Source organism: Oncorhynchus clarkii, chromosome 8, assembly GCF_045791955.1.
Source record: "Oncorhynchus clarkii lewisi isolate Uvic-CL-2024 chromosome 8, UVic_Ocla_1.0, whole genome shotgun sequence".
In the NCBI taxonomy this organism is placed as follows: Eukaryota; Metazoa; Chordata; class Actinopteri; order Salmoniformes; family Salmonidae; genus Oncorhynchus; species Oncorhynchus clarkii.
The window spans coordinates 36,654,495-36,681,126 of NC_092154.1; the positions used below are offsets into that span (position 1 = coordinate 36,654,495).

Genomic DNA, 26,632 nt, shown 5'->3' on the forward strand with positions numbered 1-26,632 from the left:
CTACCCTTCTGCTATAGCCACTGCCCCAGAGACAGCAACATCCATATTATCTGCCCTTCTGCTATAGCCACTGCCCCAGAGACAGCAACATCCATATTATCTACCCTTCTGCTATAGACACTGCCCCAGAGACAGCAACATCCATATTATCTACCCTTCTGCTATAGCCACGGCCCCAGAGACAGCAACATCCATATTATCTACCCTTCTGCTATAGCCACGGCCCCAGAGACAGCAACATCCATATTATCTACTCTTCTTCTTGTGTAACTGCCACAGGGTCTATACTTCTATGGTTACTGCCCTCATACATTTTGTGTTTTTGTTGTGGTTGCAGAAGAACACAATAATTGCTGCTAACAAGGTGTCCAGTAAGGTGACAGCAGTGTCCTTCTCTGAGGATAGCTCCTACTTTGTGACAGCAGGTAACAGACACGTCAAGTTCTGGTACCTGGACCACTCCAAATCTATCGAGGTACTTTCATCTCTGTTCCTTGGGTTTCTGTGCAGGCTAATGCTACTGATTGTGAGCAGAATAACAGAATGGCTAACTCTTGTTACTCATTGCATTTCACACTACTAACTAACTGCATTTCTCTCTCTCATTTCTCTCCAGTCCCTCTGCTGGGGCGCTCTGGACTCCTGATGCTAAGTCTCATACTAATAACACTAGTGTTCCTGTTGTCTGTGCAGGCCAGTGCTCCAGTCCCTCTGCTGGGGCGCTCTGGGCTCCTGGGGGAGCTGAGGAACAACTTCTTTTGTGACGTGGCGTGTGGGCGGGGCTCTAAGGCCGAAAGCACCTTCTGTATCACCACCTCCGGCCTGCTCTGTGAGTTCAACCCCAAGAGGATGCTGGACAAGTGGGTGGACTTACGGGTGAGTCACTGACAGATGGACGGGCCTATGGGTGAGTCACTGACAAATGGGTGGGCCTATGGGACTGACATCGGAATGTGAAGGTGCCTTTGGACTGTTAACAGATGGCCTCGTGCTAGGAAATGGCCGGCATGTGTCTGTGGAGGGAAACGAGTTCATGTCTGTCTTTGGTATGGACTCTGTCCAACTGAAGGCTCTATTGAGGTCTGTTTGTCCCCTGTGTCCTGCCAAGCAGTAAGGGGATCACAGAGAGGTTAGGGACAGGGACGGGGACAGGATGTGTTTGAGATACTTTCAATGGGAACACCTTTGTCCATCCAGGAGTGAGGCCAGGAAATTGAGCATAGATATGTAAACTAGATCATTACTGACTGGATCCCCGGGTCCTTGACACTAGATTTCCTCTATTGGATAACTTCCTGCCCTCTATAGACCGTGCGTAGCAGTGCCAATCTCTGTGTCTGAGAAGCACCTCCAAGTCACTCTTTAATGTTACCAATTGAGTCATTGGTAGACTGATTGGTTGATTGATATCTTCCTGTCCCCGTAGACCAGTGTGGCCAGGGCTCTGTGTGTGTCAGAGGAGCTGATCTTCTGTGGCTGTGCTGATGGGATGGTGCGAGCCTTCAGCCCTGCTGACCTGGGGTTCATCTGTACCCTGCCAAGACCACACCACCTTGGCACTGATGTGTCCAGCATCACCCAGGCCAGGTGTGACACACACACACACCTCTGGGTAGAAGTTACCCTTAGGTATAGATCTAGGATCAGCTTACGAAACTAACCTTAGGTCAGTTTCTAGAGGCATCTTCACAACCCTGTTTTGCAACCAATATTAGGAGCTGAAGCAGGTTTCTCCTGGTACACCATGCATTAACATAAGTCACACATTACTTATTTTCTCCCATCAGCCACCTGTTCTCCAACAAGATGTCCGCCCGCTACCCTGACTCTGTGGCGGTGACCTATGACCCGGCCAGTCATTGGTTGAGCTGTGTGTATAACGACCACAGCCTGTATGTGTGGGATGTCAGGGACCTCCACAGGGTAGGCAAGGTGCATTCTGCCCTCTACCATGCCGCCTGTGTCTGGGACCTACAGGTAAAATGTCAAGATATCAGAGTACTATTTGAGGGCTGTAGAGATGATTAAGTGTCTCATTAGTTGAGGCTATATGGAAGTACTTCAGTACGATGCAGAGTGAGTGTTCCTTTACAATACCATCGCATCCTTCTCCATGTGTTCTTCCTCCCCTTCTCTATTCTCCAGATGGTCCCGGAGGTCCCAGAGTCTGGCCTGTCTTCGGGAGAGTTCCTCAGCTGTTCAGCAGACAACACTGTCCGACTGTGGAGTACAGAGAGGCAGGGACACACACATCCGCAGAATGTTCTCAGTAAGGTATGTGTCCAATACTTAACAGTGTACTCTAGTAGATGCTGACCCACCTATGCATGTAAAAAGCTGTGTTGTGTCGAGATCAACTGTTAACCCTCTTGCTGTATTGGCTCCTGGGAGTCATCTTTCTCCCTCACCCCCGCTGGTCTCCGGCCATCCTTCTTTCGTCCACGATCTCCGGCCATTCTTCCTTCTTTCATCCACCTCTCTTAACCCTCAGGACTTGCTGAAGGTGATCTATATGGATGAAAACACCGCCGCCCTGGTGGAAACGGAGGGAAGTGTGTCTGTTAGCACAGAGAAGACAGACGGACAGACGCCAGAGACCAGGACAGGCATTAGGACCATCTGTGTCAGCCCCGATGGGAAACACCTGGCGTCTGGAGACCGCAACGGGATGCTGAGGTACGGAAGAGAATGGACTGGAGGCTGGTTATGTCTGTGCAGGGTGTGTGATGTGTGTGTGTGTGTTCTGCAGGGTTCATGACCTCAGCAGTATGACAGAGATTCAGAAGGTGGAGGCCCATGACTCAGAGATCCTGTGTCTGGAATACTCTAAACCAGAGACGGGTCTGAAGCTGTTAGCCACCGCGAGCCGCGACCGTCTGATCCACGTCCTGGATGCTGAGAAAGACTACGGCCTAGTCCAGACCCTGGACGAACACTCTTCATCCATCACCGCTGTCCGATTCGCTGGTGAGTGACCTGTAACCTCCCGGCATCAGAGCGAAAGACGTTACCATGACGTCAACATATGTAGAACAGAAACGGTCTATGTAGTAAGGTTTGACAGTAGGAGATGCTGTATGTAAGATATTTGTCAAGGTCAAAGCTCTGGGGTTGTTCTCATGGCTAGGGTTACTTTGCCTCTTCCCCCCCTCAGCCAATGACAACAAGGTGAGGATGATCAGCTGTGGAGCAGACAAGAGCATCTACTTTCGTACGGCTCACAGGGTAAGGCACTCAACACTCAGTCAGGCTACATTGCAATTACGGAAGTCCAACATTTGCGTTGTTGTAAATGCAACGCTTTGTAACTAACTGGGTTTTCAGTATCTCAACATTTGCAAAAGAGACAGCAGTCATCATCATCCACTCTTCATCCTTCCCTTTTCAATTGTCCCTATTAGGATAATGGATAGGGGAATGGGACTACGGTTAAGTTCTGGAACATTAGTCCATCGCAGGGACAGGGTTCCACTTCCAGACCCAAAAATGTCTTGTTAACTTTCCCCGTGTAAATAGACATTATTTGAGTGGCAGTTTAGGAAACAAACACTGACATACATCTCTCTCTCTCGCTCTCAATCTGATCTTCTCTGGCAGTGCTCTCTGTTCCATCTATTATCATGCTCTTTGTTTTTACCAAGTGGCTGCCTGTCGGTATTTAATTCAGAGAAATTGCACACGGCCCCCATCTTGTTTTTCAGAGTTTTAAAAACATCCGTTACCGTCTGTAAGTGAATGTAGCTCTGCTTGTACATGAACTGCAGACACTGAGCATAGAGAGTAGAATACCTTAAGATGATAGCATTATTGTTCAAGAGGAAGCTAGATAACGCCGACAGAGGTTGTTGTTGTTGTTCTCTCCCCCCTCAGACAGACGGAGGTACAGAGGTTGTTGTTGTTGTTCTCTCCCCCCTCAGATAGACGGAGGTACAGAGGTTGTTGTTGTTCTCTCCCCCCTCAGACAGACGGAGGTACAGAGGTGGTTGTTGTTGTTCTCTGCCCCTCAGACAGACGGAGGTACAGAGGTTGTTGTTGTTCTCTGCCCCTCAGACAGACGGAGGTACAGAGGTTGTTGTTGTTCTCTGCCCCTCAGACAGACGGAGGTACAGAGTTCAGGCGCTCTCACCACGTGGTGAGAAAGACCACTCTGTATGACATGGATGTAGAGCCCAGCTGTAAGTACGCTGCCGTGGGCTGCCAGGACCGATGCATCAGGATCTTCAACATCAGCAATGGGAAGCAGAAGACATTCTACAAGGGTTCACAGACTGAGGATGGCAGCCTGCTTAAGGTTTAGTATCATTCAACTCTTAAACTCTTGTCAAAAACAGAGAAAATGTCAACTCTCTGTTGCTGCTCCTCAAAGAAGGTCTTTATGAAGCTTGTGATAGTTACGGCGTTTCGACTGGAGATGGGCACTGATATGGCGTCAAATCTGTATCCATGTCATTTTGGTTTGACTAAATAGCATTGCAACTGTGTGGACTTCACTTACCACGGATTTGTGACATTCAGACAACTTGCTTGCCCATTGGGCCAGGTCACAGGTGTGAATGTTCTGGGGGCTTAACCTACCCACCCAGTTTTGGGGTACAATGGGAAGTCTGTGGATGGCCCATCAGCGGGCAGTTAACTATGCTAAATTGAGAGCCGGTGAGATGATTTTGTGCCTGGGGGAACAGTCACGTATGCTCTTTTACATAGTAAATTACATCAAGCATAAACCGGTATCATGATATGCCTGGCTCCTATTGATATCAAACGATATTGATATAATTTTAATTGTCGATATTGGTGCCCATCACTAGTTTCACCCTTTTTGTTCTGTTATGTCCCATGCAGGTGCAGACTGATCCGTCTGGTCAGTACGTTGCCACCAGCTGCTCTGATAAGAACATCAGCATCTTTGACTTCCGCTCTGGTGTGTGTGTGGCCACCATGTTCGGACACTCTGGTAACAGACCATGACATACTGTACACACACGAACACACACACAGAGTATCAAAATAACCTACCTCCCAGCTGATTCATTATTTTCCTGCTCTCAGAGATAGTGACTGGGATCAAGTTCACCAACGACTGTAAACATCTGATCTCTGTGTCTGGGGACAGGTATGACCCCTGCCCTGGTGTGTGTGAGTCTCTGTCCGTCTGTCTGTCTGTCTGTCTGTCTGTCTGTCTGTCTGTCTGTCTGTCTGTTTGTGTCTGACTGATGGCCTGTTGTCTATTCCAGCTGTATCTTCGTGTGGCGTCTGGCTCCAGAGCTCACCATGAGTATGAGAGAACGCCTTTCCCAACTAAGACGAACCCTCCTCACACCCCCCTGCAACACATCCACACTCAGGTAAAGGATTGGATGGGTGTAAGCAGTAGGGTAACAGTTTCCACAAGAAACCAAGGAGTATGTCCAGTCCTCTAGCACAGACATTTCAAAGTCTCCTAGGGCTGGGTGGTATACCATATCTGACTATATACCGGTATTGATGCACAATCCGGTTTGGGTTTTACCTTCTAAGACGGTATTTCAATGTTTGGTTTGTTAAATATGATACGCTACGTGTAGCGTCCGTTTTTATAGTTTAGTCCGCTACTTGAGTCGTCTCTCTCCCTCTCTTCATTCCGATTTCCTCACAGACTAAGCCCCGCTCCCTGTCACTCAAGGAGCCACCGCAGGTAATTCATCTCCACTCTCCTCTCGCCAGGTTACATTTATTTTTGTACTTGGCGCCACTCTTCCTCACCACACTGCTTCCCTCTACACTCAGCTCCCTACCTTCTCCCTCGCTGTCCATTTCCACATCTCCACGCTCTTTCCGCTTCTTCAGCCGGTGTAGTAGCAAACTGTTCAAATTGTTATTGTATCTTGAATTTGACGCCATGTCACCTCCGCAAGAATATGTCAGCTACATGAAACTGCTAAGAGAAAACATTTAATGTTGCTGTAACGAGTGCGCTGAGAGTCGGGAAGCAAGTACAGGGAGTCAGTGTTATGAGGTGCTGGTGCGCTTGACGATGGTGACAGGTGTGCGGGATAATCAGCAGCCTGATGACCTAGAGGCCGGAGAGGGAGCATAAGTGACGGTACCCCCCCTTACCGACGCGTGGCTCCAGCCGCAGGACGCCGACAAAGGGGACGAACCCGGGGATCAGGAGCAGACCGGTCACCCCTGCTGAGGAGCAGGAACCTGACAGACCGGCTGAGGCACGAGAGCCTGACGAACATGTGGAAGCAGGGGAGCCTGGCGATCCGGCTGAGGCAGGGAGGCAGGGGAGCCTGGCGATCCAGCTGAGGCAGGGGAGCCTGGCCTGTAGCGGCTCCCGGACCCGACGTCATTTACACTGGCATAAAAAAACAAACCCTGATGCTTCCCTTAGGTGAGGTGTTATTCTGTAATGACCGAGTCGGGAAGCAAGTACAGGGAGTGAGCGTTATGAGGTGCTGGTGCACTTGACGAGGGTGACAGGTGTGCAGGATAATCAGCAGCCTGATGACTTAGAGGCCGGAGAGGAAGTATACGTGACAGTTGTGAAAGATTAGAAAACACTGACCAACACTTTGGTTCCTACCCTGTCACAATAACTCCTCCCTGGCTTTTTTATTTGTTTTTTTATTTGTCATGTCAAATTAAACTGTACTCAAAGTGCCCACAATTATATTATATCTATAGAATTAGAATAGTCATTCTATTCCCATGATTCCAACTGTTCACCCAAGTGTTTTGATCTAAATCGCAAGTCAAATCGTAATTGCAATATTTGGTCAAAAAATAAGGCCTATATATTTTTTTGTCCATATCATGCATGTGGAAATGATCTCAAATGAGTGCAAGAAATGCATAAATTGATGAAAATGCTAAAACAATGTTGGGGTTAAAATTTGACTGATCGGTAATAAAACAATCAGAATGGAGAATGCACCATTTACATTTCTTGAAATATCTTAGAACGTACAGTGCCTTGCGAAAGTATTCGGCCCCCTTGAACTTTGCGACCTTTTGCCACATTTCAGGCTTCAAACATAAAGATATAAAACTGTATTTTTTTGTGAAGAATCAACAACAAGTGGGACACAATCATGAAGTGGAACGACATTTATTGGATATTTCAAACTTTTTTAAACAAATCAAAAACTGAAAAATTTGGCGTGCAAAATTATTCAGCCCCTTTACTTTCAGTGCAGCAAACTCTCTCCAGAAGTTCAGTGAGGATCTCTGAATGATCCAATGTTGACCTAAATGACTAATGATGATAAATACAATCCACCTGTGTGTAATCAAGTCTCCGTATAAATGCACCTGCACTGTGATAGTCTCAGAGGTCCGTCAAAAGCGCAGAGAGCATCATGAAGACCAAGGAACACACCAGGCAGGTCCGAGATACTGTTGTGAAGAAGTTTAAAGCCGGATTTGGATACAAAAAGATTTCCCAAGCTTTAAACATCCCAAGGAGCACTGTGCAAGCGATAATATTGAAATGGAAGGAGTATCAGACCACTGCAAATCTACCAAGACCTGGCCGTCCCTCTAAACTTTCAGCTCATACAAGGAGAAGACTGATCAGAGATGCAGCCAAGAGGCTCATGATCACTCTGGATGAACTGCAGAGATCTACAGCTGAGGTGGGAGACTCTGTCCATAGGACAACAATCAGTCGTATATTGCACAAATCTGGCCTTTATGGAAGAGTGGCAAGAAGAAAGCCATTTCTTAAAGATATCCATAAAAAGTGTTGTTTAAAGTTTGCCACAAGCCACCTGGGAGACACACCAAACATGTGGAAGAAGGTGCTCTGGTCAGATGAAACCAAAATTGAACTTTTTGGCAACAATGCAAAACATTATGTTTGGCGTAAAAGCAACACAGCTCATCACCCTGAACACACCATCCCCACTGTCAAACATGGTGGTGGCAGCATCATGGTTTGGGCCTGCTTTTCTTCAGCAGGGACAGGGAAGATGGTTAAAATTGATGGGAAGATGGATGGAGCCAAATACAGGACCATTCTGGAAGAAAACCTGATGGAGTCTGCAAAAGACCTGAGACTGGGACGGAGATTTGTCTTCCAACAAGACAATGATCCAAAACATAAAGCAAAATCTACAATGGAATGGTTCAAAAATAAACATATCCAAGTGTTAGAATGGCCAAGTCAAAGTCCAGACCTGAATCCAATTGAGAATCTGTGGAAAGAACTGAAAACTGCTGTTCACAAATGCTCTCCATCCAACCTCACTGAGCTTGAGCTGTTTTGCAAGGAGGAATGGGAAAAAATGTCAGTCTCTCGATGTGCAAAACTGATAGAGACATACCCCAAGCGACTTACAGCTGTAATTGCAGCAAAAGGTGGCGCTACAAAGTATTAACTTAAGGGGGCTGAATAATTTTGCACGCCCAATTTTTCAGTTTTTGATTTGTTAAAAAAGTTTGAAATATCCAATAATTGTCTTTCCACTTCATGATTGTGTCCCACTTGTTGTTGATTCTTCACAAAAAAAATACAGTTTTATATCTATGTTTGAAGCCTGAAATGTGGCAAAAGGTCGCAAAGTTCAAGGGGGCCGAATACTTTCGCAAGGCACTGTATGTGTTGCCACACTAGGGTCACGCACTACTCATGAAGCACATTTTTTATTTTGTTATTCAAAAACATCAAATACCATCATACAATCCCAAAATATTAAAATATCATGATATTATATTTTCGCCATATCGCCCAGTCTTTCTGTCTCGTTGTTGTGTGTGGTATAGGCGTGAGGTGTACAGTGCACCGGCTCTTGGTCTGATGTCATCAGAGAGTGACCGTGAGGTGGAGGATCCAGAGGAGAGGGACGATCCCTGTGACCTGGAACAGATCACAGTAAACAGTAACACCTCCTCAGGGAGTAGCCATGACGACGATGCAGGTACAGAACAGAGTCGTCATATCTGGATGTAACATTTGGGAAACTTCTACCTATAGGGTCTCTACATGAAATACTGCATTCTTGTCTATTATAGGTGCCTCGGATGAAGGACAGGACTGGGAATCGAAGAAGGTTTGTTGAACTGTTGTAGTTACACACACACACACACACGGAGGTTGCTCCATTCTGCCCTCTGCTGGTCATGCTACTCTCTTTCTTACTACACTCCCCTACATATTTATTTGGACAGTGACACTAATTTCCTTATTTTGGCTCTATACTCCAGCATTTGAGATCAAATGTTTTATAATTCATTATGAGGCAACCGTACAGAATGTCATATTTTATTTGAGCACACTTTCATACATATCTGTTTTATAGTTTAGAAATAAAAACACTGTACCTACCCAGCTAGCACATAACGTTCTGAGAACCATATGTTTCTTAGAGCTTGGTGAGCGCGTGGTTGTGCTATGGTTATTTTTCATACAAACTTCCCACAACTTTCTGGGAATGGGGCAGGATAGTTCCTTGGCTTTGGAACATTCTCAGCACATTTAAGGAACTTGACAAAAAAAAAAAAAATCTTAGTATGTCATTACTTTAACAGAACGTTTCCTAAACATTCAAACATAGTTGCATTTAATTTCAGTTTTAGTAATGTTCTAGGAACGTTCTCCAACTGGTTTGCTGAAGGTTTCCTCATGGTTTTATTTAACTTAATTGGGATAGGGGGCAGTATTTTCACCTCCGGATGAAAAGCGTGCCCAAAGTAAACTGCCTGTTTCTTATACTCTGTGAGTATAACAGAACTGATATGGCAGGCAAAACCCCCCAAAAATGTCAGCTTACCACTGTTTTCAATGGCTAGTAATATAATTATAAGCCAAAGTCCTCCCAAATTGCAGTTCCTAGGGCTTCCACTAGATGTCAACAGTCATTAGATAGAGTTTCAGACTGGTTTTTGGAAAAATAACCCAGAAATTGTAGTTTTTCTAGGTGGCTCCCATTTTGTAGTGTTTCCAAGTGCGTGGAAGAAAGTGCGTTCTTTCTTATTTATCTCCGGTAATGAACATACTATTCTCAGTCTTAAATTTGTTCATGTATTTGCGTATTAGGATACCTAAGGTTTGATTTATAAACGTTGTTTGACTTGTTTGGAAAAGTTTTAGTAACGTTTGGGATTCATTTTGATGGAGAGAAACTGAGTGGATTATTGACAAGCGCACCAGCTAAACTGAGTTTTTATGGATATAAAGAAGGACATTATCGAACAAAAGGACCGTTTGTGATGTAACCGGGACCTTTTGGAGTGCCAACAGAAGAAGATCATCAAAGGTAAGGCATTTTTAATATCGCTATTTCTGATTTTCGTGTCGCACCTGCCTGGTTGAAATATGTTTTCCATGTGTTGGTATGCGGGGCGTTGTCCTCAGATAATCGCATGGTTTGCTTTCACTTTCAAAGCTTTTTGAAATCTGACACGGCGGCTGGATTAACAACAAGTTAAGCTTTATTTTGATGTATTACATTTGTGATTTTCTGAAAGTTAAATATTTATAGAAATTTGAATTTGGCGCTCTGCAATTTCCCCGGATGTTGTCGAGGTGTCCCGCTAGCGGCACACCTATCCCAATGAGGTTGAAGTAATGTTCTCAAATTGTTTCAGGAACATTAAGAAAACTTTCCATGAAAACCACAAGAAAACGTTAACTTTTGGAGAACGTTCTAACAATGTTATCTAATTAATTGATATTTCCCGAGAAGCAAACGGTGACGATTTATCCTCAACCCACCTGCTTTGAGGGCATTATCACTTTTATACAACGGGTTACCAACATATTCAAGTAGTGATTGACATTTTTAATTAATAACGTTATTTTTATTAATACAGTCATACCATTGCATCCTTCCACAAGATATAGCCCCAACACAAGTCTAGGGTTGCTACCCAAGCCGGCTGGTTGTTCGTTCTATTGGTTTGGTGGCCAGAGATGTGACCAAGTTGTTCAGTCTTTCTGTTCTGGATCTATGGACGCGACTCAGTCGTTCATTCCATTGCTAGCTAGCCAACTACGGCTAATTTACAAAATCGCCAAACAGTGCAGATAGAATAAAAACTGTAGTTGTATTTACATTTGTTTATGCTGTTTTCTAGTGAGTTATTTGGATACATCCATAACAATGAGCTAATGAGGCGCGATGTCACCTGGCATAGAAAATGTGCTCACTCGTCAGGACATTGGTTCAGAGGAGCTAGCCAACAACACAGCTAACACAATCACTTCAAACTGAATCTGGAAAGACTGCAAACTACAGTAGCTGCACTTCGTTTAGTTTGACCTTTTTTACCTATATATCTATAAAACTTATGCAAGCTGATTCATGAGTTTGACTGGCTGAGAAACGCTCCCTGCCTGTCTCGTCCCGACTCGTTCATTACTATGGGACAGCTCAAGATCGAATTTGAATATTGAAACAATATTGCAAATGTTGGAGAGACGGACAGCAAGGTTTCTACAAATCTCCGCTGTTGAAAACTAAATGTTGGTCGAGAAGAAATGTGAGATAATGTAGATGCTTTTTATGCTGGAGATCAAGTTGAAAACTTGCCTGGCTGGACTGATGAGATTGTGCAGTCAGATGGAACAGAGTGAATAGGCATTTTAACGTCCTAGATTTAGCCGGTGGTAACTTGTGGAATAGACACCGGCTGTAATGCGGTTTTATCCAGCATTCAGGATTAGACCCACCCGTTGTGTAAAAACATACACATTCCGTTCTCAGCGTCAACAAAACTCTCCCTATCCTCTATCTTAAGTATGTGCAGGTGTTTTGGCCACGCCCACTAATTGACCACACCTGATCTTAATGAGGGCTTGTTTCCTTTTAAATAGGGTCTGTTTGAATAGATCAGCTTGGTATGAGTTTAAAAAAATATGGCGTGCTAGCTCCATCCTGGTGGTGCTGTGGACTAATTCTATGGATAGAGAACAGAAGATTATAGGTTTGAATCTGACTGATGCCGTCACAACATTCTGTATGCATGAGTAAGGAATTTCCATGTGTTTGGAGTAATTTATTTTTTTCACCAAAAACAAGCTAGCAATGTTATTAAAAGTCTTATTGAAACATTCAGTGGAAGTTTTTAGGAAGTTTTTCATAAACCTCCAAATAACCTATAATTTCTGTTCTCAGAGCGTTAATAAAACCTCCTAAACTTCTAAGGAACCATAGTAATAAAAAAAAAATCACTTCTGACTCAATGTTTAAAAAAACGTTCAGTTTCACCGATCAGGAAACATAATTCCCTAACTAATGGAAAACCAAAAACGTATGTTCACACAAATTCCAAGGAACCAAATGTGTTAGCTGGGTAGTCCCCCCATTTGAAGGTGTCATGAGTATTTGGAAAAATTCACTTGTAGTGTATTACATTTAGTCAACATTGAGTATTTGGTCCCATATTGCTAGCACACAATGACTACATCAAGCTTGTGACTCTACAAACTTGTTGGATGCATTTTCAGTTTGTTTTGGTTGTGTTTCGGATTATGTTATGCCCACTAGAAATGAATGGTAAATAATGTATTGTGCCATTTTGGAGTTACTTATAAAATAAATAAGAAATACAAACTTCTACATTAATGTGAATGCTTCCATGATTACGGATAATCCTCTATGAATCGTGAATAATGATGAGTGAGAAAGTTAGAGATATAAATATCATACCCCCCCCCCCAAAAAAAAAATTGCTAACCTCGACCATTATTGGTAATGGTGAGAGGTTAGCATGTTTTGGTGGCATGATATTTGTGCATCTGTAATCTTTCTCAATCATCATTATTCACGATTCATTCATGATTATGTGTAATTATGTTCGCATCCACATGAATGTTGAAGTGTTCTATTCTTATTTACAATAGAAGTTATTTCAAAATGACACAATACATTATTTGCCATTCACTTTGGTTGGGCACAACATAATCAAAACACAACCAAAACAAACTGCAAATGCATCCGACAAGTTTGTAATGTGTGCTTGGATTATTGGACCAAATACTAAACTTTTGACTAAATACATTTTTTGTTCAAATACTTATGACAACTTTCAAATTGTGGGACATAGATACATAAAGTAAACGGTTAAACAGATATGTATGAAAATACCCTCAAAGAAATCTGACCTCGATTCCAAAATTCTGTAGTACTCAGCCAAATTCAACATTTTAGCTTCACTGACCAAATAAATATGTAGGGGAGTGTTCTGTCTTTCTTTCACCTCCCTCCACTCTCCTCTCCAGGCCCTAGACAGCCCTCTGGCCCCTGAGCCCTCCAGTCGGCCCCGGCGTCGCTGGTCCTGTCGTATGGGTTCTCTGGAACTCATGGTCAAGTCTATGCTGGACCTGAGACAGCTAGAGGCCTTCTCCATCACCGGCTCCTCTCACAAGAAAGGCCCTGCCTCCCGGCTCAAAGCGAGCGACGCAGGGAGCACCTCCAGCCTGCAAGGGGCCTCGGTAAGTAGAGAGGGAAGAGGGAGAGCTTTGGCATCTATAGCAGGGATGGGCAACTGGCGGGTCCTCTGATGGACCCAGTCGGGGGTATAAGCGAGTTAGAATAGTAGAATAAACAAGGTGCAATTCTGAAATTTTGTTTTTTCATCAGCAGTTTCTCAGTTGTTATGTTAGTCACTGATAGTCAGTCAATTAGCCCATGTCAGCAGAAGTTAGTGTCATGGCCAGCTATTTCTTATCATGGTCCGAGTTTGTTAGGCAGTCTCGCTCAGATTGTCATTTTACGTAGTTTAGTAGACGCTCTTATCCAGAGCATGGAAAGTACATTTTTCTTCGATAACGTAGCTATCAGTACGTTATCAGTAGAGTCAGAGCTAGAAGGAGGGGTGGGTTCGGGTGTGGTGGAGGATGGGGGGTGGGTCAAGTGCAAGTGCTGGTAAATGTTTATTTTTGTTTGATGGGGGGGGGGGGGGGGGGCTGTTTGAAGAGGTAGGATTTCAGATGTTTTTGGAAGATGGGCAAGGACTCTGCTGTCCTAGCTTCATTGGTAAGCTGGTTCCACCATTGGGGTGCTAGGATATAGAAGAGTTTGGAGGTGGCCAAGAGTGGGAGGGCCAAGAGACAAAAGGTGGCAAAATGAGTGGGAGGGTTGGGGTGTATGGTTTGAGCATAGCCAACAGCAAGTTGCAGTAGTCCAGACGGGAGAGGACAAGTGCCTGGATTAGGACCTGCGGCGCTTCCTGTGTTGAGATAGGGTCTTACTCTACTGATGTTATAGAGCATGAACCTGCAGGAGCGGGTCACTGCTTTGACGTTTGCAGAAAATGACAGGGTGTTGTCCAGGGTCACACCAGGGCTCTTTGCACTCTGGGAGGGTAACACTGTGGAGTTGTCAACCATGATGGAGAGGTCTTTGAGCGGGCAGGCCTCCCCCAAGAGGAAGAGCAGTTCCGTCTTGTTGAGGTGGCGGGTCGCCATCCAAGTTGAGATATCTGCCAGGCACGCAGAGATGCGTGTCGCCACCTGGGTGTCATAAGGGGGAAGGAGAAAAGTAATTGAGTGTCATCCGCATAGCAATGATAGGAGAGACCATGTGAGGATATGACTTGGTGAATCAAGACAAGAGGAGATGGCCTAGAACTGAGCCCTGGGGGACACCAGTAGTGAGAGTACCTGGTGCAGACACAGATCCTCTCCACATCACCTGGTAGGAGCAGCCTGCCAGGTAGGATGCAATCCAAGAGTGTGACGTCCAGCCCTGAGAGGGTGGAGAGGAGGATCTGATGGTTCACGGTGTCGAAGGCAGCGGATAGATCTAGGAGGATGAGAAGAGAGGAGAGCGTCAGCTTTGGCAGAGCGGAGAGCCTCTGTTACACAGAGGGCAGGGGTGTCTGAGTGTGCTGTCTTGAAGCCTGACTGGTTAGGGTCAAGAAGATCGTTCTGAGAATGATAATGAGAGTTGGTTAGAGACAGCACGCTCAAGTTTCTTTAGAAAGAAAAGAAAGAAGGTATACAGGTCTATTGTTTTTGATGTTAATTGAGTCGTGTTAGTTTCTTGAGGAGGGGAGCAACTCGGGCCATTTTGAAGTCAGAGGGGATGCAGCCAGTGGTCAGGGATGAGTTGATGAGGAAGTGAGGAATGGGAGAAGGTCTCCAGAGATGGTCTGGAGGAGGGGATGGGTTCGAGCCTGCAGGTTGTTGGGCAGCCACTAGTCGACTGGATGGAGAAAGAGGTCCAGCCGTAGGGTAGTTCTGTGTGAGTGAGACCAGTGGCCTCAATAAGCTGAGTGAATGAGTAGCGGATGTTTTCAACCTTTTTTTCAGTGTGGTTAACAAAGTCTTCCACAGAGATAGGGGGAGGGGTGGAAGATTAAGGAGGGAGGAGAAGGTGGAAAAGAGTTTCCTAGGGTTAGAGGCAGACGCTTGACATTTAAAGTGGTAGAAAGGGGCTTTGGCAGCAGAACCAGAGGAAGAGAAGGTCGAGTGGAGGGAGTAAAAGGATGATGGGTCCTCCGGAAGTTTAGTTTTCCTTCATTTTTGCTCAGATATCATATTAAAAACTGCTAACATTTCTCTCCACCCTATGTTAAAATGTGTAGAATTGCAGGAAGTTAGCTGTAAAACAGCTCGTTTTCCTCTCCACCCCATGGCAAAATGTGTAGAATTGCTGTCAAGAGTGGGGCCACAAAATGTTTTGCTCGCAATGTGGGGGTTGGGGGGGGGGGGGGGGGTTTGGACGTGGGTAGGCAGGCAGATATTTGGTGGCCCCCACCCCCATCAAAGTTGCCCATCCCTGACCGATGGCTAATAGATTAGCAAAAGATTATAGATAGGTTCGTAGATGGACTTGAATTTGGTTTTTTCCAACCCTAATGCTCCTCTGTTCTGTGGTATAAGCAGGACTTGGAGGAGCGGGTTAAGAGACGTCACTATGCTGCCTGGCTGACCCCCAACTCTGACTCTGACCTGGGCGCCCAGGGTTCTGATGGACGTGTGCTGTACCCCGAGGGTAGCGATTACGCTGCCAGACGACGGGGCAGGTACACTATGTTTAGACACACACACACACACACACACACTTCGACCTTCAATTTTTCCTTTCATGTTTCTCTTTATCTATCAATTTACTGTCTGTCTCTCTTTTGACCATCTCTTCTATTTGTCTTCTCACTGTTCATTCCTTCTTTCTCCCCTATCCCCTCTATCCTCTTCCCTCTCAGTGATTACCTGGTGAAGGAGTCTCCCCGCAGCCTGAGTAGGGGGAACCGTGGGCCGGAGAGCCAGGACAGCCAGAGCCCAGACAGTGCCTGTTCTGTGGGCTATGGGAGTAGAGAGCTTACTCCTGACCCGGATCATGGAGGCAAGAACACGCATGCATGCATACGTGCATGCATACATACATGCATACATACACACACGCACGCACGCACACACACATACATACATACATACATACATACATACATACATACATACATACATACATACATACACACACACATATGCATACATACATACATACATCCTTTGACTTTTGAACCCTCTCCTCCCAGACTCTGAGGGCACAGCAGAGCCTCTAAGCTCAGACGAGGACAGTTCTGACCTGGAGGAGGAGGAAGAGGAGGAGGAGGAGGAAGAGGATGAGGAGGAGGAGAGGAAGATGGAAGTGTCTAGTATGGATGAGGCGATGAGGAAAGTCTCTGACCCTCTAGAAGATTGTCACCATCAGGCCTTCCTCAGACACCACTTTGAAACACTGGCTGAGCCCAGCAATATGGGTAAGAGAGGACACATTCCAACTTTTCACATGGAGGTGACATTCTACCCATAAACTGTTGTACAGGTACACATTACAATTATTTGACTGTAATTATCCGCCTCCCCAGAAGAGCGCAGCACAGCTCCCAGCGTCAGTATGTCAGCGCGATTCCTGGCCAGAGGCTCCTACAACAGGTAATAGAGCTCTCTAGCTTGTAGTCATAAAAAACCTAAATGAGCTAGCATTTTCTACCTCTGGTTCGTTGGCCATTCCTATGGGGTAAATGAATGGGGAAAGAATGGGGTTTTGGGATAAAAGGCGAAAATGAGATCTGCGGAGATTTTATACGGTGATATCAGTCCGTCAACATGACCTTCATGAATTATGAAACCTTTATGTGCTTGCTTTGATTCCATAAATGCTTCAAAATGCTCAAAAAGGGATATTAACTGATTTAGATCATAGAACTAAATGTGTAAGATCTACGTCTGTGATCCTAAAGACTTTTACACATACGTATGGAAGCCCATTTACACTTTCACATGTACGCAACACCAACAAAGCTTTTTTTTTATTGTCTAGAGTTGCTTTCACCCTGTCTAGTACAGGACTGTACACTGTAACCAGGTGATGTCCTCTCTACAGGAGAACCCCTCTGTTTTCCAAGGCCCATGAGAGGGAGCAGGGGCCCTTGGTGTCCAAGGTGAGACCACTGATGGAGGGGGGCCAGGGGAAAGGCCACGAAGACAGGGAGAGGCCCATGACCCCTGCGAGAGGGCAGGAGGGGACAAAGTGAGTAGCTTTAGAGAGGGGGGGGGGGGGGACTAAGTCACTTGTGGGAAATATTTGCAAGTAAAAATATTATTTTATCATATATTTGTGGCAAATATGATTTGATTGATTGATGAAGCGTCCCTCCCTGTGTCAGACTGGAGGTGTGTGCTCCAGAAAGGGGCACTGTGCTGCGTTCCCACCCCCAGAAGAAGAGGCCTCTTGGGGCTCATCTGTGGAGGATGTCAAGCCCCCTGGCCAGAACTCCAGCCCTGCTGGACAGAGCGGCTGGACTACAGAAGACCCAGTCTGTACAGAACCTGGCCACAGAGGGTGAGTTGCTCAGTGTCACTGATGTTCAGTACACTATGATACTGTACATATTAATACTCGAACCTCCGAGGGGGAGTACAGCACATACATTATAATACTGTACATATTAATAATCTAACCTCAGAGGGGGAGTACAGCACATACATTATAATACTGTACATATTAATAATCTAACCTCCGAGGGGGAATACAGCACATACATTATAATACTGTACATATTAATAATCTAACCTCCGAGGGGGAATACAGCACATACATTATAATACTGTACATATTAATAATCTAACCTCCGAGGGGGAATACAGCACATACATTATAATACTGTACATATTAATAATCTAACCTCAGAGGGGGAGTACAGTACAAGCCACATGATCTCAAAACAAGAATGATGGCTTATCAGTAAACACCTGTCTAAGTATATATATGTGACATTTAAAAAATAGTTTACATTACATTGGTTGTCTAATTGACAATAAGCAGCATTCTGTTTTTTCTTCTATCCTCTCTACTGTCTCATGATCCTGGACCCCCCCCCCCCCCATAGTCCCCCGCTCCCTAAACCCCTCCAATGGTAGAGGAGAGATGTGCCCTCGCCCCCAGCACCTCCCCTTCGATATACACCCTTCCAAAGCCCACTCCTGCCTCCATTCTCCCTCCTCTACCTCCCCTCCCCCCTCTAATGTCTCCTGCCTGCCCTCAGAAATCCCCAAGCTCAGATCCCCCTGCGACTACATGAGTCCCACCACCAGCTCCATGGCCAAGACCAGCCACTCTGCATCCCTGGCAGAGGGCTTCCATCTGGGCTTACTGTCCTGCCATGCTTCCTTAACACCACAAGGCCTGGAGGATGGTAGTGGAGGGAGTAGAAACACACCTAACAGCCCCAAGAGCAGGAAGCCTTTTTGTGGGCTACTGGAGGCTGAACCACCCCGCCTCACTTCCTCCTCTCCTGGTTTCCCCTCTTCCCACTCTCTCTGTTCCCGCTCCTCTTCTCTCTCTTCCCCTTCTCCCTGTCCTCTCCCTGGCCCCTCCCTTTCTCCTCCATGTGCGACAGTCTCGCCCAATCCCAGCTTGTCCCTGAGCATCCAGCCCTCCCGCATTCCCCTGCCCAGCAAACAGCCACTCAGCCCTCGGTGCAGCCTCTGCCCGGAGACCAAACCGCAACCTGATTGGACTGTTTCCCCGACGAGAGACCTTGCCCTCGGGAAACAACACCAAAGTATGCCAGAATAGTTTTTTTGTAAATTTTCAAGGTTATTAGAGGACATCATCACAAAGCAAGTATGAAATGAGATTTTTTTACATGTTGTATTGAGGATGTTATAGATACTGAAAAGTGTTGATTTAAAGGAATGTTTAGTGAACTTAAAGGCATTGATACTAATCAACCTGGGGCTGTCTGTCCCTGCAGCCTTCGGTAAACGCCTCTCCCTGACTACGGCCCAGATGCAAGGGCTTCGGGGTAACGTCCAGCTGGTGTCCGTCTCACCTACCTCACTTCCTATAAAGCACTCGGAGAGGTAAACTGTAGTCTATTTACTTAGGATACACTCAAATAGCACCCTTATAAATTCTTCATCGTGCAGTATGTTTGGCTAGAAAACAAAGTATTCAAACATTTGGTGACTAGGGTGTCGTCTGAGGGCGGAGCCCCCTAAATACAACGATACATTCCAAACTCTCAGAGTTTCCCCGTGAAACCTTTCCTTTCCCTTCTCAGTGCTCCAGATTTGGAGGAGGCGGTGTGTAGAGAGCCCCTTCTAGTGTCGGTCCAGGCCGACACCTTGACTTTCCACCCCCAGCCAGGTCTGAATCGACACAGACGCTCCTCTATCATCCTCACCGCCACTCTTCCTCTCCGTCACTCCATCTCTCTACCTCCGCTTCACCCTTCTCTTCATCACAAGTGTCTGTGTGCTTTCTGGCCTGTTTGTCCATCTGTTACTGTCCCTTCCTACTGTCAACACTGCTGCATGAACGGTGAGTCAGCTTAGTGCCTTCAGCCATCAAACCTTCCCTTTTGCCTATTTGTATGTGCTGTTTGTCTCGAATTGACTAACTCACACCAATGCATCCATAACGTGTTACCTTTTCTGTGTGTTGTATTCATTACGTGTGTGTGTGTGTGTGTGTGTGTGTTACACTGTAGCATATTTGTGTTTACTACTCTCAGCTCCTCGATGATTATGAGACACCAGACTGTATGTTTTCTACCACAGATCCCCCTGTCACTGTGGAAATCTGTAGACGGGCTGTAGCAGAGCTGCACAACAGTGTGAGGAGAGCCACCCAGCTCTATACCGCGGTCAGTCTGGTGTGAGTGTTTGGTTTTACTGTCCTTGTGGGGACCCGAAGTCCTCACAAGGAACATTCAAACAAGTGGAGACATTTACCCGCCCCCCCCCCCTCCCCCACCAGGATAAATGCTTCGGTGTTAGGGTTAAGGTTAGGGTTAAGTTCAGGGTTGGGTTTATGGGTTAGGGAAAATGGGATTTTGATTAGGAATCAATTGTTTGGTCCCCACAAGGATAGTAAAACCAGTGTGTGTCTGTGTCTGGGTCTGGGTCTGGATCCATGTCCTGGAAGAATGGCGCCGGAGGAGATGGCTGCCGTTTTACAGGCTCTTAACCAACTGTGCTGTTTTGTGTTTGTTTTTTTGTATCTTTTTTTGTACATAATGTTTCTGCCACCATTTTTTATGATTGAAAAGAGCTTCTGGATATCAGAACAGCGATAACTCACCTCGAACTGGACGAAGATGTTTTCATTGAGTTGGACACGAAGGATACCCGACCAGGCCAAAATCCCCGTCATTCACAGGAAAAGCAGACGGCGATACAAGGGACGCAGGTCCAGGTGCCTTGTGAGAATCTGTCGGCGAGTGGGTTACCCACCTCTACCATCTGTCCTATTGGTCAACGTGAAACCTTTTGGAGAAGAAACTGGATGAGCTCCCTTCAAGACTCTTCTACCAACGGGACATTAAAAACTGTAATATCTTACGTTTCACTGAGCCGTGGCTGAACGACGACCTGGATACTATACAACTGGCTGGGTTTTCCGTGCATCGGCAAGATAGAACAGCTGCCTCCGGTAAGACTAGGGGTGGCGGTCTGTGTCTATTTTGTAAATAACAGCTGGTGCGCACAATTAAATATTAAGGAAGTCTCAAGGTTTTGCTCGCCTGAGGTAGAGTATCTCATGATAAGCTGTAAACCTCATTATTTACCAAGAGAGTTTTCATCTATATTTTTCATAGCTGTCTGTTTACGACAACAAACCGGTGCTGGAACCAAGACCGCACTCAACGAGCTGTGTAAAGCCATAAGCAAACAAGAAAATGCTCATCCAGAGTCTGTACTTCTAGTGGCCGGAGACTTTAATGCAGGGAAACTTAAATGTGTTTTACCTCATTTCTACCAGCATGTTACATGTGCAACAAGAGGAAGAAAAAAAACTATAGACCAGTGGTTCTCAACTGGTTTTGCTTGGGGACCCAAAATTGACAATGACTATTGAGTCGCTACCCAATATTATGGACTGTATGAATAGTGTCACAACCTTCAAAAAAAAAAAATGTCAATAAAATGTAATATGAATGTCAGAATTAATTAACAATAATAATTAACATACTGAACAATAACTAATTTGCCTGTTTGTTTGTTTATTTATTGTGTGTGTGTGTGTGTGTGTGTGTGGCTTCTCAGTGGGGGGTGTTTCTTCAGTTTGATACATTTATTGAAGTCTGGGGTTATGGTTGACAGGGCAACTTGGAGGTCATGCTGGCTGTCCAGTTTTTTTCTGCTTTTAGTTTTCAGCACGGCCATAGCAGAGAAGCCACTTTCACACCGATAGGTAGTGCTGAACGGTAGCATGATTCTGATTGCATGACACTCTCCCATTACGCTGCACCCGAACTTTGGCAGTGTCATTTCCGGGAAGCGCATGCTCAGTCTGTTTATAAAATGACAGCTCCACCATCTGATCATCTTCGTTGCTTGGCAACGTGACGCTTCCCATCTCCGCTCGAAAGGGGTCCGGTACCCATTCGTCTTGTCTTCTGTTCTCCTCCGGGAACTAGTCGCAAAACTTTCCCTGCAGCTTATCAAGATGCTGTTTAACAGGTTTTTTCAGTGTGTGGCCGTGAGCTTTGTTGATCAGATTCTGAATCTCAGAATCAGCATTGGGGAAACATGTCAATCCTCCCTTTAGAAATATGATTTGCCCAAACGGCGAGCTTCATCTTGAAGGCATCCACTTTGTACCTCTGTTCAAATCGATTGTGCCCCCGTCCCTTTCTTTGACACATTGTGCGAATTCAGATGATCAAACATATCTGGCAGGTAGGCAGCGGACCTCTGCACGATTAAGCACCTGCTCGTGCTCGCTCCCCATATCCCTGCAGAAGGCCTGGAAACGCCTGCTTTTTGATATAGTTGACACACTTGATCACATCCTGGAGAGTGGTGTGGTGCTCAGGCAACATGTCCTTCGCTGCCAATGCCTCCTGTGTGGGAAGCAGTGGTTCCACGTCTCACTCGGTGCTCTCTCCAGCACCTGCTTTACTAGTCCGGAGTGCTTTCCCTTCATGGTAGCTGCCCCATCAGTGGTCACACCGACGCACCCATCCCAGGCCAGTCCCACGAGGCCCAGGTACATATCCATTGTGTTAAAGACCGACTCTGCAGTGGTGGTAGTAGGTAAATCAGCACTAAAAATGAACTGCTCCTTGAAGTTATTCTCCCAGCCATGTCTGACAAAGACCATTAGGATTGCATGGTTAGCCACCACACCTGTGGATTCATAAAGCTGCAGTGTGTAATGGCCGTTTGCACCGATGCGCTCTGATGTCTGGCGTTATGGCCTCAGACATGTCCTGGATTCTCCTCCTCGTGGTGTCATTGCACAGGGGTCTGGTTTTAAGTTTGTTGGCGGCTGACTCTCCCAAGATTTCAGTGCACGTATCATTCGCAGCAGTGAGTATGAGATCCTCTGTGCTGGTGTGGGCTTTTGTTGCACTTAGCAATGCACTGGGCCACAATGTATGATGCGCAAAGTACCTTTTTCTTGTACCTTTTCATACGATCTTCAATGAATCTTGTGAGGCCTCCGTATATTGACTTTTTTTTTTAAAGTCCGCTTTCTTATCTTTGTGGCTTGGATGCTTGGTGTCCAGATGCCTTTTCATTTTGGAGGGTTTCATGCTCTCATTAGCTAACAGCTCGTTGCATAGGAAGCACAGTGGTCTACACTCACCCTGCCTGCCTTCTATTTCTTATATAAAACCACATTTGAAGTCAGGGGCAGTATTTTCTCTTCTTGATAGGGACTGGGTTGTCTGCCTAGTTGTTGTCATCTACTGCTGCTTCCATTGTCGAGGGGGCTGCATGTTTTAAAAACTTGTCCATGATTTTACTCTGACAGCTAGCCTACATGACATAAGTGACAGCTAACTATCCACATGTGCAATGCCTGCAGAACACATCTGCATTGGTAGCTGTCAATCAAGCTAGCTGTTCAAAAAGATCTGTATTATCTGAATGGACGTGTCACATTTAAAACCAAACAATGTTGCAGAATGACCTTTTCATTGTATCAGTGTGTGGGGTGAGAACGTTATTGTATTGGTCAGTGAGTGTGTGCGGTGTGAAAACCCTTTTGAGTCTGAACGTAGCTAGCCATTTCATCACTGCGGACGCACTGCACGTGTAAAGTCAGCAACAATAAGCCATGCAGTGCACGCACGCCTGTGTGTAGCGCTAACGTTGTGTAAAGTCAGTTGCGAACCCCCCCCCCCCCCCCGGTTGAGAATCACTGCTCTAGACAACCTTTACTCCACACACAGAGACACAGAGAGGCATACAAAGCGCTCCCTCTCCCTCCATTTGCCAAATCTGAACATAATTCTATGGCCTGATTCCTGCTTACAAGCAAAAACTAAAACAGGAAGTACCAGTGACTCGCTCAATACGGAAGGGGTCAGATGATGCAAATGCTAAGCTACAGGACTGTTTTGCCAGCATAGACTGGAAAATGTTCCGGGACTCACCGGCTTCATCAATAAGTGCATCGATGACGTTGTCCCCACAGTTGACCATACGTACATTCCCCAACCAGAAGCCATGGATTACAGGCAACATCTGCACTGAGCTAAAGGGTTGAGCTGCCGCTTTCAAGGAGTGGACTCTAACCTGGACACTTATATGAAATCCCGCTATGCCCTCAGAGGAACCATGAAACAGGCAAAGCATAAATACAGGACTAAGATCGAATCGTACTACACCGGCTCCAATGCTCGTCGGATGTGGCAGGGCTTATAAACTATTACGGACTACAAAGGGAAGCCCAGCCGCGAGCTGCGGAGTGACACAAGCCTACCAGACAAGCTAAATTAATTCTATGCATGCTTCGAGGCAAGCAACACTGAAGCATGCATGAGAGCACCAGCTGTTCCGGAGGACTGTGTGATCATGCTCGCCTTAGCAGATGTAAGACCTTTAAACAGGTCAACATTCACAAGGCCGCAGGGCCAGACGGATTACCAGCACGCGTACTCCGAGCATTCGCTGACCATCTGGCAAGTGTCTTCACTGACATTTTCAACCTGTCCCTGGCCGAGTCTGTAATACCTACATGTTTCAAGCAGACCACCATAGCCCCTGTGCCCAAGAACACCAAGGTAACCTGCCTAAATGACTACCGACCTTCACTTCTGTAGCCTGAAGTGCTTTGAAAGGCTGGTCATGGCTCACATCAACACCATCATCCCAGAAACCCTAGACCCACTCCAATTTTCATACTGCCCCAACAAATCCACAGACGACGCAATCTCTATTGCACTCAACACTGCCCTTTCCCAACTGGACAAAAGGAACACATACGTCAGAATGCTGTTCATTGATTACAGCTCAGCATTCAACACCATATGCCCTCAAAGCTCATCACTAAGCTAAGGACTCTGGGACTAAACACATCCCTCTGCAACTGGATCCTGGACTTACTGACGGGCCGCCCCCAGGTGGTAAGGGTAGGGAACAACACATCTGCCATGTTGATCCTCAAAGCTGGGGCCCCTCAGGGGTGCGTGCTTAGTCCCCTCCTGTACTCCCTGTTTACTCATGACTGCGTGGCCACGCATGACTCCAACACCCTCATTAAGTTTGCCATCAACACAACGGTGGTAGGCCTGATCATCAACGACGATGAGAGCCTAGGAGGTCAATGACCTGGAAGTGTGGTGCCAGGACAACAACCTTTCCCTCAGCATGATCAGAACAAAAGAGATGATTGTAGACAACAAGAAAAGGGGGGCCGAGCATGCCCCCATTCTCCAAATCACCAACAAACTATCATGGTCCAAACACACCAGGACAGTCGTGAAGAGGGCATGACAAAGCCTATTTCCCTATTTTCTCAGGAGACTGAAAAGATTTGGCATGGGTCCTCAGATCCTCAAAGTTCTACAGCTGTACCATCGAGAGCATCCCGACTGGTTGCACCACTGCCTGGTATGGCAACTGCTCGGCCTCCGACCGCAAGGCGCTATAGAGGGTAGTGCGTATGGTCCAGTACATCACTGGGGCCGAGCTTTCTGCCATCCAGGACCTCTATACCAGGCGGTGTCAGAGGAAGGCCCTAAAAATTGCCAAAGACGCCAGTCACCCTAGTCATAGACTGTTCTCTCTGCTACCGCACGGCAAGCGGTACCGGAGCGCCAAGTAAAGGCTTCTTAACAGCTTCTACCCCCACGCAATAAGACTCCCAAACAGCTAATCAAATGGCTACCCAGACTTTTTGGAATTTCCCCCCCCCCCCCCCCCCTCTTTGACACTGCTGCTACTCTCTGTTTATTATCTACGCATAGTCACTTTACCTCTAGCTACATGTACATATTACCTTGACTAACCTGTACCCACGCACATTGACTCGGTACTGGTGCCCCCTGTATATAGCCTCTTTATTGTTGCTTTATTTAAAAAAAACTTTTTAGTAAATACTTTTCTTAACTGCATTGTTGGTTAAGAGTCTACACCTGTTGTATTCGGCGTGTGGGTGTGCATCTGTGTGTGTTTATACCTTGTGTATTTACAATAAAGTATGTCACGTTTCTCTCCAGGTGCTGAGCAGTGGGTTAGAGGTCAATGCAGAGCAGCAGGAGATGGAGACGGTTCTGGTTGAGGCTCTGGGAACAGTGAAGACTGAACTAGACTCCCTACCTCACCTTGTACATAGAAGTAAATGGCTCAGGGAGGAGGTAGCAATGAGAGGGGAGGTAGGGGTCAAAGGTGAGGGGGACAGGACATTGGCTCTCCTGCAGCAGTATTCTGAGCTCTTACTAAAGTCAGTGGAGAAGAGACTGGACAACAAGATCTAAAAATGATACATACACAGAAGATGCATTCAAGCAGACATGCATATGAATTAAATGCGTATTACACATATGAAAATACACACAGACAGGAATCGCTCGGTAATCAACAAATCATAAGGACAATGAGAACCGGACACTTCCTCATAGAGAAGTTTAATAAAATATTAAATAGAGTGAAGATGGATAAATGAGTTGTTAAGAATGAATTACATTTAAGATTCTCATGTGTACTTTTTAAAAATGTCTTGTGTGTATTTCTTTTATATGACTCGGTACTACTACAACGTTGAGGAAGAACTTGTAAGCAATCGTTTCACTGTACTTCTTACACCTGCCCATAACAAATAAACTCTGATTAGATTTGTATTTGATTTTGAATGGCTGTAGAGAGGAATGAAGGGAGGAATGAAGGAAGGAAAAATTAATTTATTCTGGGACTGCACTGTGGGCAAATATGTCCTGTCCACTATTGAGGGGA

General features: G+C 45.8%; 1 protein-coding gene across 1 annotated transcript in view; it reads left to right on the top strand.

Moving 5' to 3' along the window:
- LOC139415354 (mitogen-activated protein kinase-binding protein 1-like) overlaps positions 1-19,277 on the top strand; it is a 36,249-nt gene extending 16,972 nt beyond the window's left edge. Inside the window, 24 exon segments of the mRNA XM_071163432.1 lie at positions 338-475; positions 694-876; positions 1,427-1,587; positions 1,788-1,977; positions 2,146-2,274; positions 2,492-2,676; positions 2,750-2,967; positions 3,155-3,225; positions 4,094-4,291; positions 4,843-4,954; positions 5,050-5,113; positions 5,235-5,345; positions 8,749-8,903; positions 8,998-9,035; positions 13,208-13,420; positions 15,818-15,957; positions 16,138-16,277; positions 16,471-16,695; positions 16,804-16,870; positions 17,322-17,468; positions 17,605-17,780; positions 18,328-18,732; positions 18,735-19,002; positions 19,195-19,277. Of these exon segments, the coding sequence (XP_071019533.1) occupies positions 338-475; positions 694-876; positions 1,427-1,587; positions 1,788-1,977; positions 2,146-2,274; positions 2,492-2,676; positions 2,750-2,967; positions 3,155-3,225; positions 4,094-4,291; positions 4,843-4,954; positions 5,050-5,113; positions 5,235-5,345; positions 8,749-8,903; positions 8,998-9,035; positions 13,208-13,420; positions 15,818-15,957; positions 16,138-16,277; positions 16,471-16,695; positions 16,804-16,870; positions 17,322-17,468; positions 17,605-17,780; positions 18,328-18,732; positions 18,735-18,952 (3,684 nt within the window). The 3' untranslated portion in view covers positions 18,953-19,002; positions 19,195-19,277.
- The last annotated feature ends 7,355 nt before the right edge of the window (positions 19,278-26,632 follow it).